The sequence below is a fragment of the Schistocerca piceifrons genome, chromosome 3, assembly GCF_021461385.2.
Source record: "Schistocerca piceifrons isolate TAMUIC-IGC-003096 chromosome 3, iqSchPice1.1, whole genome shotgun sequence".
Taxonomy (NCBI): Eukaryota; Metazoa; Arthropoda; class Insecta; order Orthoptera; family Acrididae; genus Schistocerca; species Schistocerca piceifrons.
This window is the reverse complement of record NC_060140.1, coordinates 618,337,182-618,352,285: the sequence shown is the minus strand read 5'-3', so window position 1 is coordinate 618,352,285 and position 15,104 is coordinate 618,337,182. Positions and strand designations below refer to the sequence as shown.

The 15,104-nt window shown below is 41.0% G+C and overlaps 1 protein-coding gene across 1 annotated transcript in view; it reads left to right on the top strand.

Annotated features, from left to right (window-relative positions):
* The window catches only part of LOC124788896 (esterase E4-like), a 71,798-nt gene extending 61,104 nt beyond the window's left edge, over nucleotides 1-10,694 (top strand). Inside the window, exons 8-11 of the mRNA XM_047256179.1 lie at nucleotides 1,550-1,695; nucleotides 1,907-2,051; nucleotides 3,387-3,522; nucleotides 10,496-10,694. Of these exons, the coding sequence (XP_047112135.1) occupies nucleotides 1,550-1,695; nucleotides 1,907-2,051; nucleotides 3,387-3,522; nucleotides 10,496-10,685 (617 nt within the window). The 3' untranslated portion in view covers nucleotides 10,686-10,694. The remainder of the gene's footprint in view (nucleotides 1-1,549; nucleotides 1,696-1,906; nucleotides 2,052-3,386; nucleotides 3,523-10,495) is intronic.
* Nucleotides 10,695-15,104: the final 4,410 nt, after the last annotated feature.

The window sequence follows — 15,104 nt, the reverse complement described above, 5'->3', positions numbered from 1 at the left end:
GCTCAGAACTGAAAAGGGCGACGTGATTGATCGACGGGCGTAGTAGAGACACTGCCCAGCACATCTGTGCAAAATTGCATCGGATTCTCACAGTGGTTTCCATTTCGCGACCGATCGGAACTTACTTTCCTAATAAACCTCGTGTATCGAAACAGGCTCGAGACGCAGAAGTAAACAGAGGTAGCTGTACGTCGGTCCGCAGGTGATGGTTGAAGTGGTCACTATAATAAAAATCTACTAATACCAATATCGCTGGCCCCTGTTTTGATCACAACCGAGTTAGATTCTTCCTAAACGTCGGTCAGGGGCCTGAAGATGGCGTAATAAAACGCTGAAACTGATTGCCAAATAAAATAAGGTTGGAAACTAGACTGCTGAACGTTGTTTAATTTCACATCCTCTGAATAGAGGTAGGTTAGTGCCTTAATTAATAAAGCTAATATAAAAAACACTGAATGATGCGGGGCAAAAAGCGATGGATGTGGTCGGGTACAGATCATACATCTCAAGTATTTTAAGCTGCAACTCTTTAACTTGACAATCAATCAGGGAGGTACACATTAGCTACTGACCTTTTGCCCTCTGCAACATCTTTCAAAATAGCTTCCTAGTTGCCTTTATTACAAGAACAGGAAATACAAATTAGTACTAGTTCCATTATGAAAACTCTGCTTATGAAATAATGCTGTGTCGTTACAAATAGCTGAAGGAGTCAGCGGAAAATATTGCTAACTCTCTGCTGAGCCATTCATTTCTCTTCTGAGAGAAAAAATAATGCAAGTCGTGAGTACAGTTTTAGGATGAAAAACTCCCTCTACAAAAACTTCTGAGTTTTATCTTTAGCACAGATAGAATTGCATCGGTACACTTGTATTCAGCAGTTATCGTGGATAGTGTGGTGGAGTTAAAGACCAAATTAAGGAAATATGTATTGGGCAACTCCTATTTCACTGAAAACTTTCTTTTCAGAAGGTGTTAAAACTAATGTTCTTTTATAATTTTAAAACTAACACTACCACTGTAACATACTAATATTCCTTAATGTTTAGTAATTTCTTGGTATTCCATGTATATAAAATGTATATCCTTATTGCCGAACCTCAGAATTCCCTCTTCGTGGGAAATGTGGAGTATGAGTAACGTAATGTAACTGAGCGTGACACAATAGCTGTTGCATCACGAGTATTTTCGTGCAAGAAATGAAACGTGCAGAACGTTTCAAATACATATGGCCACATCGTCCTCCTAAGCGCGTCTGATCTTAGGACCCCGGAAGAACAAATTCGGGCTCCGATTACTGTGAACACACATCAGAAAAGAATTAGGATTGAAAACTGTCATATGTGAAATGATATCAAATTTTAATTGATTTAACCTAGTCAGTAAATTACGGTAAGTGAAAAGCAGCTGATACTTTTAACATAAAATAGTCAGTTACTATTTCATTAATATGCGTATCCCTTAATATTAGTTGGAGCTACTGTAATAGGGTTTATACCTACTACTAACAAGCGTCACGCTTTTTTAATAACGATGCATTTTCTTTCAGGACTTTATGCGAACAATTCCGCGTGGAAAGAGATCGAAAATAGATTGAGGGTATTGATACCAAAACAAAACGCAGACCTCGTTGTAGAAAAGATTCGTGAATTTTACTTTCCATCTGGAGATCTCTCTCCCAAGGGTATAACTGACGTGAGTATAAATTCGATGTATGGTATACGCTTGGGAACTTCCTATTTCAGTGTACTTTCCTAGTATAAAAACCTAGTTTATTTGTAAAAATTAAGCATATTAATCCAAAAATCCACGTTACTATGTATGTATTTATTAATATAGAAATAATTTCATTAATAGTTGTTAAATTTCAAGCAAATTTTTATATGTTTTTGAACTTTTGCAATAGATGTACTCTGATGCCGCGTTTACATGCGGTAGTGATGAGACAGTCCGACGTTACAAAAACACGGCCTCTGTCTTCTATTATTATTTTACCTACAGAGGAAAGTACAGGACAGCAGATCCTTATCGAAGAACTGACTTTGATTTCGGTAAGATAAAACATTTAGCTACACTTTAATGTACTGCTATATTCTTGGACTAGTATGTTACAGAAAATGTGGTTCCTTACGTCTCATTCATTTGAACAGCGTAATAACGAATAATAAATTACTACATTGGTGAAATTCTTAGTTAGGCTTTACACGAGCGCCATTTGTATCAACGACTGGTACGAAGATAAGTGTATTCCACGCCACGTGCGAGTCTGTACACCTGCTTATTTAGCTGCGTAGCTGTTCATCTGGCTCTTCCATCTACTAGTAAATTACGATCCCAGGACCTCATGCTAATATTTAACAATACTAAGCACAAGACCACGAAGTTCTTATAAGTGTCAGAGTACGGTTAGCGCAAATTACAACTTTCTTATAAAGTATTCTCTTACACAGAACAAACTATTATCACAAACCCCCTAAGGTAACAACATAATCTTCAGTGAAACTGTAATATTCAGATTTTACCTGTCACATAACTGTTACATTTTTTAAAATTTGTCTGGCGATACAATCTTGCACTGCGGACCGCGAACTGTTTCCCACATAAACGCATATGACACAAAATTTGTCCTCATTAACTCTTAAAATGTGAAGGTAACTCGAAATGATTAATAAAATTGAGTAAATTTATTTCATTGAGCTTGGTGTGCTACTTGTTAATAAAGGGATTTACTCAATAATAGAGGGAGATATGGTTCTACCGCCAAGTTTAAGCGAATTTGCAGATGTTAGTATAAATTAATATGCTCCAAGAGTCCAGCGGGCATTTCTTAACTGTACAGAATCCTTGAATTACGTGCAATCCGTGTATTTGTTTCGAAACATAGCAATAATTGTGACAAACTATGAATTGTTTCACTTATTAATAATAAGGCAAGCAGAATAGACTACAAGATTTTTAACCTATTCTTTACATCTAAATAGTTCGGGAAACCTAACATTCGGAAAAATATCACGAAGAATTAAGAGATTTACATTCTTTTATACAAAAATTGAAATTTTTAGCAGGATACCACTTCCTCGAACGGATGAAATCTCACTAGATTTTATAAAAAGTTTCTTACACAGTTGTTGCAGACAACCGCCATTGGGAGGTATTTGCCACATTTGAACAACTCAGTACCTCGGCTTTGTGCAGGGTTCAACACAGACGATTACCGATGTAAATAAGAGTCTTCCTCTATGAACAGTTCCATATACTATCTCAATGCAGATTCAGCCCCATTCTTACTGGTCGCTCATATGACTTGCTCTCGTGTGAAAGCTTATCGCTTCATAGAACTACTGCTTTTTGGAACTACTGCATGGCTGTCACGATTTTACTTTCAGGTGCTGGACATACAGATGAAATGTTCTACTTATTTCCCAGAAACCCGTTCTATCCGGAAGATTACGAGTTACCAGACGAAGACTTGAAGATGGTTGAAACAATGACTAAGCTGTGGACAGATTTCGCTAAAACTGGGTAACTGTATCAATTAAGACATAATGGTATATATTATAAAATTTACAAAAAACTATCGATTTTTGTACCCTTAATTCACTGTGAGGAAACTCTCGATGAGTAGTGTCTTCGTGGAAAGAGAGTAAATTTAAAAATGTTATTCTAACGGAGGTATACGCGACAAACACGTAAATTACCCTTGCATTGACAGGATATGGTTCAAACTGAGTACTTATTGCTGATCCATTGATTCTACATGATTATTTTGTGTAGTACAACAGACATTACATCAATGTGCCAATTATGTGTTTCTTGCTCTCAATGTACCTGACAGTGCCACTTTCCCATGTGCGAGTGAAGGAGACAATGCACACTTGCTGGCTCCCGTATTTGCTCGTGGAAGCCCGCGGACAGTCGAGATACCACGTTTGCTAACGTTGCCTCCTCTGTCTTGCTAACGACCTGCGAGCCGGTTAGAGGTCAAAAACGGATCAAGTAAGAGCCTGATGTTGAAGGTTACACATATTATAAATCAAGGCGCTGCTGTTACATCAGTGGTACAGCAGTTTCCTTCCAACTCTGTTCTTCTGCGAGTATGACGAGTCTGAGCATAGTAGCGCTGCAGTCGCTTCCTACTCGTCGAATCTCTTTTACTGAAGGGTACAGGGGCGTAAGGCGAGTCATGACTCAGTACAGAAGTTGAGTGCACGATCTTGCTGACGTGAAGATCACTGAGAGGGCGAAATGACAGATTGTCGCGACCTGATGGTCTGTAACGAAGCGTTTCTTGCGAGGCTGAGGAGGTTGTAACACGAAAATTAAGTGGCGCAGTGCATACAATTGAAAATGTACACCATTACAGGAATAGTAATGTTTGGTATAAGTTCGATGATGTATTCCAACTTTCAGACGAATAGGATGTAGAGTTCATCAAATGGGCACGAAATGATTAATTCCACCTGAATCGTGAGAAAACATATGTAATATGTAAAAAATATACCTAATAGTTTTGCACTGTCCAAGAAGGTCCAACCACACCTAATAATAATAACAGTAATAAATACTGTATGTAGCTGCTGTGTCACGACCACTCCGTTATGCTTGCAATCCCGTGTACTGGATCTCCTTTCAACGCTGGTGGAGTCCGTTTGTACCGCACGAAGACTCAACCGACCAGTTTACAGTGCAATGAGCAATGGCAGACTCACGAGTGCAGATAGACTGCGAGTTCGGAGATAACGTCGTTGGGCCGCTGACGAGTTTAACGCGAGGGTACACAGCTCATTTCTGATCTCTAGTGGCTGTCCCTATTAACTAGCATTTTGCTACTAAACGGTACATTCGTTGATGAGTATTTAAAATAAGTATGCTTCACACTCCGCTTATGCAACGAACTGACGTAGCGTCGTTTATCTGTTGGTCTTGAATCGGTTCGAAACGCGCATCGGTTGTTTCTTCGGATTCATGAATATTCCACGGAGAAAAACGAAAATTGTTGAAAACTTAGTACTACTAACTAAAAGTGGGACGGAATTAAAGGGACTTAAACTGCCACCAAGTATCTCGGCTGTGGATGCTTAACACTTCAAACTTTTATTATAAGCGTTGAACCGATTTCCGAATTCCTCTACTAATACCTTGACTTCTCCCCCCCCCCCCCCCCCCCCAAGTAAACTCTCCTTGAAACAGACTTTACAACTGACTGTAAAAAAGTTTTATATTTGACATAATTCAACAGAAACGAATCAAACGGAGGTTGGCGACTAACACTGGTCAGTGGAAGGAAACATACTTGCTCTTATGATTTACATGTACCGTGGCACGGAAGTATGTATAGTTAAGATAACGCAGAACTATCCTCCATTTATACATTAATTTATGCATAGAATCCAGTTGTGTCCATGTCGGTAACGATGACAGAATATGCCGAGGACCACTGATATCGTAAAAACACCGGACAGACGATATTCACACTTTCACAGTGTGGTTTTTCCTACAACTGCGATCGCAACACAAGGGCCAAATGCATACACTGGGCAGATGAATTGTGTGCTATGGGTAGCCGATGTTACTCTTTGGTGTCGTTCCAGAAATTATACCAAATCAAAAAAATCGTGCGTGATAGTAAACGACGAGTGGCTGCATATCATTAAGTAACTCAGTTGTTCCGGTTTTGAATAAAAGTTCCCGATTTGTTCCACGGTCTTTAGGTAAAAGCCTAAAATGGTAATACCTTCCCACGTATTCTCTCTTGCTAGCCCCACTACCCCTTCCCAGGTGGTTGGTATTTGGCTGGAAACAATGGGTCGGAACTTGGAGACTGGTTGGCGGTGCTGTAAATCAAACGAAGGTGAAATGATGACTGCAAATTGGAAGCGTAATTAATTGAACTGTCTGCCCCTGATTCCCTGTTAGACGTAATAGTCAGTCTTACCTGCCAATCTTCCTTTGCTCGACGGTTTTAGCAAAGAACTTTGTCAAGAGTTCCCGAAAGCTTTTGAAAGGGGGAACAGGGGAATGCCACAGACTAGAAGACAGAGACGTCTGGTAAAAACTCAAATACGAGTATATTGACCATAAAACTCATGAAATGCGGGGTGACTTGTTACATTACATTTGCTGATAAACCACACACACACACACACACACACACACACACACACACACACACACACACACACACACACAAATTAAGAAACAAACTGTCACGAAAACGGCTTGCTGCAGGTCAAGACAAAATAAGAGGAACCGCTGAACCCATGAAACAAAGTATGAATAAGTCACCCATCCCCTTTTTTAGAGTCAGTGGGTAACAGATAATCACACTTGAAATAACTAATAGACAAGAGATCTGAGTTGAGAATAGCCCAAGTAGGGGCAGCATGAACTTATTTATCGTGGAAAAGCACACAGCTTCGTCATGAGATGTTAGCGGAACTATCACTAGGAAATCATGACGGAAGTAACTGCGAACGTTTTGCTGAGCGATGGTAGATGGTAGCTGCTCAGCTCCTATTTGCTTGGTTGCTACCAACTACAGGAAGCATTATGCACACAGACTTGAAAATGATAGTGACACCCGTCTATCACCAAGTCACACCGACTGAGCCAGTGGGGTTGCAAGAGTCCTTTATATCAATTCCAGCGCCACAGAAAGTGGGCCCCATAACAAACCTAACAAGGGAGGCGATTAGAATTTCATCCGGCCAGCGACAGCCTGGACTCCCAGCTCAGGTGCAGGACTAGACTGTAGTGGCGGGAAGGTCTGGTATCATAACGCCTCGAGACAGCCGAGGATCGGAAGTTCAAAGTAACGGCTCGGGAGCCTCTGCAGCACGTAATTCATCTGTAGTTCAGAAAATTTCTCCGCGTCCACGAGACAATAGTTCACAGCTTAGGTAAGCTATCGGTAGTCACAGACTGTCAGGGAAAATAGCTTTAATATCATTAATTCACCAGTTAATTTTTTCGGCTCTTAAAGTAATCACTAGAGCAATCCGTGACAAGCATTATTAGATTTGTGATCTTTCACGCAAGCCAAATTCTGCAGTCGGATATACAAGGTGGTTATAATTAAACTGACAGTGTTCCGAGTGCTGCAATACGGGCTGTATACATCGCAGGACACTGAAACATCATAAAAATGGTTCAAATGGCTCTGAGCACTATGGGACTTAACTTCGGAGGTCATCAGTCCCCTAGAACTACTAAAACCTAACTAACCTAAGGCCATCACACGCATCCATGCCCGAGGTAGGATTCGAACCTGCGACCGTAGCGGTCGCGCGGTTCCAGACTGTAGCACCTAGAACCGTTCGGTCACTCCAGACGGCTAATTTGTGAAGCTCAGTGAGCTGCTGGATATATTTCTGCTGGACGCCGCTTCGGCGCCTTGCCTGTTCCTGACCTATCCCACTTGTTGAGTCGGGGAGAGGGACCTATGGTCTAACGTGGAATCCAAACCAAGTGTTGTTATAGCGCATCCTCACTTCGTAGACAGGTGAAGGCTAGGTTAAAGGTAAGACGGAAAAATCCATGGTCTGACTGAGATTCGATCCCATGTGCTCTTAGTTTCCATGCACGCTCTTCAGCACTGCACGACCAAGGCCGATGTTTGTAAGTTTTGATGAGTGAGTTTGTGAGAATCAAAACATGTGACATATACGGACATATGTTTTGGTTGCACTGACTTAGAAGTTTAAATTACTTACGCCACCAAGGGTCCGAGGGCCACAGTATTTGACATAAATTTCAGCTTCATATCTCCACCAGTTCCTGAGAAAAAGGGTCTTCCCATACGGACGGAGAGGCGGACGGACAACTAACTGCAAAAGGAAACATTTTAATGTGATATTATTACGATTACAACGAAATGAATACTCCTGGCTGCATACGGGCGTTGATATAAGTCAACGGGACAGCTGACAGTGTGTGCCCCGATCAGGACTCGAACCCGGAATCTCCTACTTACATGGCAGATACTCTCTCCATATGAGCCTCCGAGGACACAGAGGATAGTGCGACTGCAGGGACTTATCTCTGCCGGCCTGTGTGGCCGTGCGGTTCTAGGCACTTCAGTCTGGAACCCCGTGACCGCTACGGTCGCAGGTTAGAATCCTGCCTCGGGCATGGATGTGTGTGATGTCCTTAGGTTAGTTAGGTTTAATTAGTTCTAAGTTCTAGACGACTGATGACCTCAGAAGTTAAGTCGCATAGTGCTCAGAGCGATTTTTTGAACTTATCTCTGGCACGCCCCCCGTGAGACCAATTTTCGCAACTTATTGTCCCCCACTATATTCACAGTGTCCCTGCCCGTTATACTCATTAATCGGAGTTGTACTGCTGATTCCCGTAAGAGTCCGGGCACTGTTTGTGCATCTGCGCAGAAGAAGATGGTCAAGTTGTGGGGCGGAGGGTGGAAAATTTAAAGAATTATTATATTATATTTCTATTGTTGCCTTTCTCAACACAGGCTAACTACAATGTTGGCAACTATAAAGTGATTAGCAAAAATGGTATGCCTGTAATTAGAGTTCACTGTGCCCACTCTCATGGAGAATAAAAGTTGTTGATTATTGAAGTTCATTATTCTGAGGATTTAGGATGATGTCTGGGATTCATAGAAAAAGTAGTTTACTATAACAATTTTCACTATATTCTGAAAACGACAAAGCGTAAAATTCCAGACAAATGATTAACCATATCATCTATTGTACTATCTAAGCTGTTCAGAGTATATTGCACGGACCCTATTATCCCTAGATAACCAAACAGTTCAATAATAGTTATCGATGTAAATGTTCAAAATGAATGTTCGTCAAAATTTGATGTTAATACTCATCAAACGCCACGCTAGTAGTGGTAGAAAGCCTGCCCTGCGGCGACACGTGAAAATACGACATACGCAAACTGAGAATAAATCATTGGAGTCGTTCCTTTGTTAACTCTTTACCTCAATGCAAACTCATTGTTACGTGCATATCGAGTTACGTAATACGGCATCCAAGGCTGTTCCTGGCAACTGCACAAATGCGATGCGGCTTCCGACACGGAGTGCGCACTGATATGAATCTAGAAGAGAACTGGGGCCTTACTCTAGCTCGCACACTCTTATTTATATAGCCGTGGTGCGGACCGCCGAAGTCGCAGCCGACAACATTTGCCTTTACTGACTAGCCGCTGGGCTAGCAAAATACCACTTCAATTTACTAAATAATGAATTGCTTCATTCGCTGAGGCCAATGAAGCTCTCGATTTAACTGTGCAATCAGCACAACAAGTATCTGTAATAAAATTCTAATGTGGCTAGGTTAAATACTTTTGGCGAGAGAATTATTTTAGTTGTACTGCATGCAATAGATGAGCTCTGAACTTGCCCTTTGGAGAGATGCTACAGCTATAGTTTTATAGCTACCTTTTTGAAACTTCTCACATCTTTGTTATTATAGCGTAGCTCCCTTCTACCTAAATCTAAACATCCTAGCTTTATTTAATCACTTACTTAATCTGTCTTGCTTCTGAACTTTTTGGACACAAAAATAGAAAATTATGAATTTCAACCAAAATTTTACTTTGTGAGATCCAGCATGCTGTTTCCATTAAATTTCAATGAAAAAGGAATTCGAATATAAATTTTGAAGTTTCTAGCTCCTTCCTGTTGCGCCGATGATTTTTATGTAAAACGTCCCAATTTCGAAAACTGTTAAAGTTACTAAACTGAAACTTAACTAATTATTATTTTAGCATCACTTCTGACATGCTATTAACTTTTCAGATTACTTATTTTACTTTTAAGGTATTGCGCAACATTCTTGACGTCATAACTAGTTACAGTGGACTAGGCTGGCGCACAATGGAAAGCATATGAATTTTATATGGCGTGAGTAGGCTGCTTCCCCACAAAATGGCCGGTGAGCCTTAACTATATATATATATATATATATATATATATATATATATATATAATCTGTTCCTTTGTACATGTCCGAAAAAACAGATAACATTATATATATTAGCAATTTTCAGATGTTTTTCCTTCATTTGCACAATGAAACATTACTTCTTGCCAAATTTTATGGTTCTATGTCAACGGGAAGTAGCCCGCAGGCTTTGATGAATGAGTTTCGAGTATTAAAATATGCTACATAAATGGCCGTACTTTTGACTGCATTGACTTAGAAGTTTGCTTTATACCGGAAAGGAACCGTATACCTGCCATAATTTCAACTTGATATCTCTATCCGTTCATGAATAAAAGGGGTCTCAATAGTAGGGCAGACAGACACAAACAAGGAAGTGATCCCAATAGGGTTCCGTTTATACCGACTGTCGTACAGAACCGTAAAAATAACACAGACATTGTAATTTCTTTTCATGAATCTCAGATGTTCTAGAAAACGTGAGTACATTCATAATGTCCGTGCATACCGTTTCCTCCAACATTACTCATACATACTTCCATTTTTTTTTCTTAGTGCCTTTGTTGCTTTTGCAGGAACCCAACTCCAGATGGTGATCCTGTAACATGGCCGAAAGTTACATCTGACGATGAACCGGAGTACTTAGAGATCGGCGAAGAGTTGAAAGCCAAGAGGGGTTTCACCAAGGAACGTATTGAATTCTGGCGATCCTTAACTTCTTTGTGGGATTCCGGAGTACAGGAAGACACTAAGGACGAACTGTAGTTGCGAGAAGTTAAGCCCAGAAGGAGAATTTCTTATTGTATTTAACACACAAATTAATAAAGGCTGTAACTTAATCGTTTCCATTGTTGTAGAATCTATTATTAATAGTACGAGTCTACATCATGTACACTGAAATTTTTTTTTCAAGTGCGTTTATTAACAAAACTGTAAAGGAGCGACTTATTTCCATAGCAACTCTACACTTATCAGTACCATAAGATCTAGTTTCCTTTATTACAAGTGACTTTCTTAAAATGTCGAAAGACTTTAAGTGACAAAGCTATTTTTTTCCTAGAATCCTCTAACACAGTCTTGGGCGACTGGGTGGGGGAGAGTGGACAAACATGGACAATAAAGTGAGCTTCAGCCACGAGATGAATCGTATGAAATTGTTTTCGTTCTTGGCGAGTTGAAGTAGTAAAAATTTGTCGAATTCCAGCTGGACGAGCTCATCGAGGTGTCGCGCCTTTTATTTTAGATTTTTTTTTCCAATAGGCGGAATCTGGTCCTCTCCAGACGGGTTACTACTGAAAATTATTGTCCGTTTGGCATTCTCTAACCATTCTAGGTGAGACATTTTTCCGAAATCAGTCGACTTGAAGCTAAGTATAAACTTCCGATTGTAATATTAACAACATGCTTCAGACACTACATAAAAATATACCTTCTTCCTAAAAACTACATTTAATTTATCAGCAATGTGCACACAACCCGGCGTAAAATCAATGGGTGAATATTATGTTTGTATCGGCAGATACTGTGGACTACTTCCTTACATATGCAGAATCATATAAATAAGTATTTTATCAATTTCGAGTTAAAGTACGAAACCACAAACTACCAGCAAAGAATGAGCTCTCGACGGCGTACGTCTCCACAACACAAGCCAATAATTAGCCGTCTAACTAGGTGGTTTAGTCATTTTGCCGGACTATCACTACGAATATATAGAGAATGTTTACGTGATGGCGAAACAGACTTTCGAAGCTGATGGAGAACGGTAAACGTATCAGTTTAAGAAAGGTAACGTTTATTCAGAAGCGACTGGATCGGAAGCTGTAAGCCAAAATTTACTAAACGAAAATTTACCATTGGTCTTCTGACGATGGTAACAATCCAACAAGAGTACACAACCTGACAAAGAAGAAAACTGAACACCCATAAGATCTGGTCCTACACGTGCATAACGTCGACAGCTGTGTAAATGATTAGATCTGCAACTCTCTGTGACATGTCGAAAGCCCACCAGAGTGCCTTAGCGACGTTCATGTTTAGTGTTGTTACCAGGCCCGGTAGGACATATAAAGGGCGTGAAAACCATTTGGGAAGGATACGAGAGATTCCTCGTATGAACAACACCTAACAGAGTTGGAGGCGGACCTCGTTTCGGGTCTTCACGTGGTCAGCTGGTCGGATCGTGCAATATCCAGGTTTGTGGGACATGGCCCAACGTTGGACTGCATGGAAACGTAACGCCAGACATATTCGTCAAGGTCGGTCGACCTCGTACGACCACAAGGGAGGATTACCGTGTTGTGCACAGAGCACATCGTAATCCATTCACATCTGTGCCTGCCATCCGCGAACAAGCTGTGGATTCCCTGAAATATTCTATATCATCCTGCACAATTTGTCAGATACTACCAGGTACCGGATCAGAGAATTACCATCTCATATGTAACCTACACTTAACAGCAGAACACAAACGGCTTAGTTTGCTGTGCTGCCATGATCGTTAAACATGGATTGCTGTCATATGGTATTTGATTGTGTTCGGTGACTAATCGCGATTCTGCTCTACCTGGATCACCATGATCGAGGAGTTCGGAGGCGACAGTGTTTTGGTGGGGGAGTCATTGACGATGACTTCATATCACCACCGATAGTGATTGAGGGAACTCTGGTGAGAAAACAGTATCTCATGTACAACCTGCAAGCTCATGTGTTACCTCTCAGGTGACAGTACTGCAGTGCTATTTTTCAATAGGAGAATCCTTGTCCACATGTATCACATGTCTGTACGGCCTGCTTTACGTTGAGGTATCTCTACGGCCAGCAAGATTCCCCGATCTGTCGCCACTAGAACATGTATGTGACCATCTCGGACATCTATTCCATCCCGGCGCCGGTAACCGGCATATCAAGAACTGGTTATAGCTGTGGACCAGCTTGCCTCGAGAGAGGATACAATGACTCCCCAACTACACGTGCATCCAGTGCAGAGAGGGTGCAGCGTCATACTGAGAAGTAGGCTCATACTGCTAAGTTCTTGGTAAATTTGTTTCTGAATTATGATCGTTCTAATAACATCACATATCTTCTTAACCTACGGAATTTCATTCGTATCCTGCTCCTCTTCTGGTTGCATCATTTTTTTAAATGACAGTCTATTTTTATAATAACTTTTTTTTACCAGCGCGGCTTTGGCATTGGTTCTAAATGCATAAAGTAGATCTCGAAAGTGTCAATCTCTACGTTTTATACAAATATGCCATTGTCGAAGTTCTGTGAAAGCCTTTCGAAAAACTTAGATGTCGTTCGGACGATGTCACACGCTGTGAGATTTCTTGTGAGATCTTCTCCATGCGTGCATTGTACACCTGCTTTTATCTAGTCATCACACAAGGATAAAATCACCCATAACACGTTTGGTTTCGTAACTATTGACTTCACATTTCTGACCCAGTACCTGTATTGATACGTGAACTTGGTACAGTCGTCCTTCTCCATCACTACATCAAATCTAGCATGCAACGGGGCACATGACGCATGTTCCGCACCCAATAAGCTTAAACAACGTTAGTTTCGTTACGCATTTTCTTGCCAACCCTTCATCAGAAAAACACAGGTTTGTATTGCATCTATGTTAACTCTGAAATGAATGCCACAGAGTCTCCAGATATTGTGTATAATTGCATAGGGCGGCTCCACCTCAGAAAACATCTTATTCCACTTGCATTGCTCGTCACACAAGTGCCGTATAGCTTTATCTCAAGGATATGATTTGAAGTCCTGCTGATGGCTTGTTTAGAGGTATCTAGCAATAGTTAAAACATAACACAGTTGTTGTTAGCTCATTGTAAACTCTAACTACAATGAAACAGCTTGACTATGTTGAACAATCGTCCTTGTGAGTACCATCTTGTAAGTATCTTCACCACAATACTTTGTTTATAACACAAGAGCTTACGCGTAAATTCTTTTCCTCGTCATCCCTTGCATCTGGCAACATCCGCATAATTTATTTGTTACAGACACAAGCAGTATGCACTTCCAAGTCAACAACTGCTGTCGCACAAGTTAGTGAAGCAGTCGCACAGCATCCCCCGGGGTACTTTATCAAGGAACAAACATGAACATCTCTCATAATTCAACACGGTAAGCAAAAATAACTGTACTCAAGTGAAAATTAACTGTTGTCATACGCTAAAAACCTAGCGACGTGGCGCAGTGGTTAGCACACTGGACTCGCATTTTGGAGGACGACGGTTCAAACCAGCGTCCGGACATCCTCATTTAGTTTTTTCGTGATTTTCCTAAATCACTTCAGGAAAATGTCGGGATGGTTCCTTTGAAAGGACGTGGCTGACTTCCTTCCCTGTGCTTCCCAAATCCGATGGGACCGATGACCTCGCTGTTTGGTCTCCTCCTCCAAATCAACCAACTAATCTTACGCTAAAATAGAAAGTTACACTCTAGTAAAGAGATGACCTATTTCGGCGTCGCTCAGACCGTAGTACATTTCTCCATATTGTCCGTCTTTATAACGTAACTAAATTATTGTAAATTTAAGCTATCTGTGGTCAAGGGAAGCATGGTAGCTCAGAGTGTTCGGTCAGAGGGCTGGCTGCCTTCCGCAATATAAATACTGAGTGAAGTATTCATGGATGAATTTGAAGGTATGTCATGCGACGTCCGTCCAGATCAAGTACCGATAAAACTTACGAACAAAATGAAGAGGTTAGCGTCTTTAATTAGTAATCAAAACGTCCTCGGTCCCGGGTTCAAACCCGCCACCGCTTGAATTTCGAATAAAAATAATCAGCAATGGCTGCCAAAAAATTTCGGCATAAGAAGTCACCCTCACCCAACAGCCTTGTCAAAGAGGGCGGTGGCGCGGACAAAGGTTCAGGGCCTTCCCTTGCCCTGGGTTGGGAAACCGTCTCTAAAAGGCAGAAGAATCAGCAATGTTCAACGGCATGAGGATACAGAAAGCAATGGAAACCACAGCATTAAAGGTACATAATTCACATCCACAGGACATTTGGCCCGTAACTGTAAAAGTGTCATGATGATCTCTCCACTGGCGAAAGATTCCGGACTAGGTCCCCATTCAGATCTCCGGCAGCGGGCTGCCAAGGGGGAGGTGACTATGACAAAAAGAGTGAATAACCAACGAAAAGATAATGTTCTACCAGT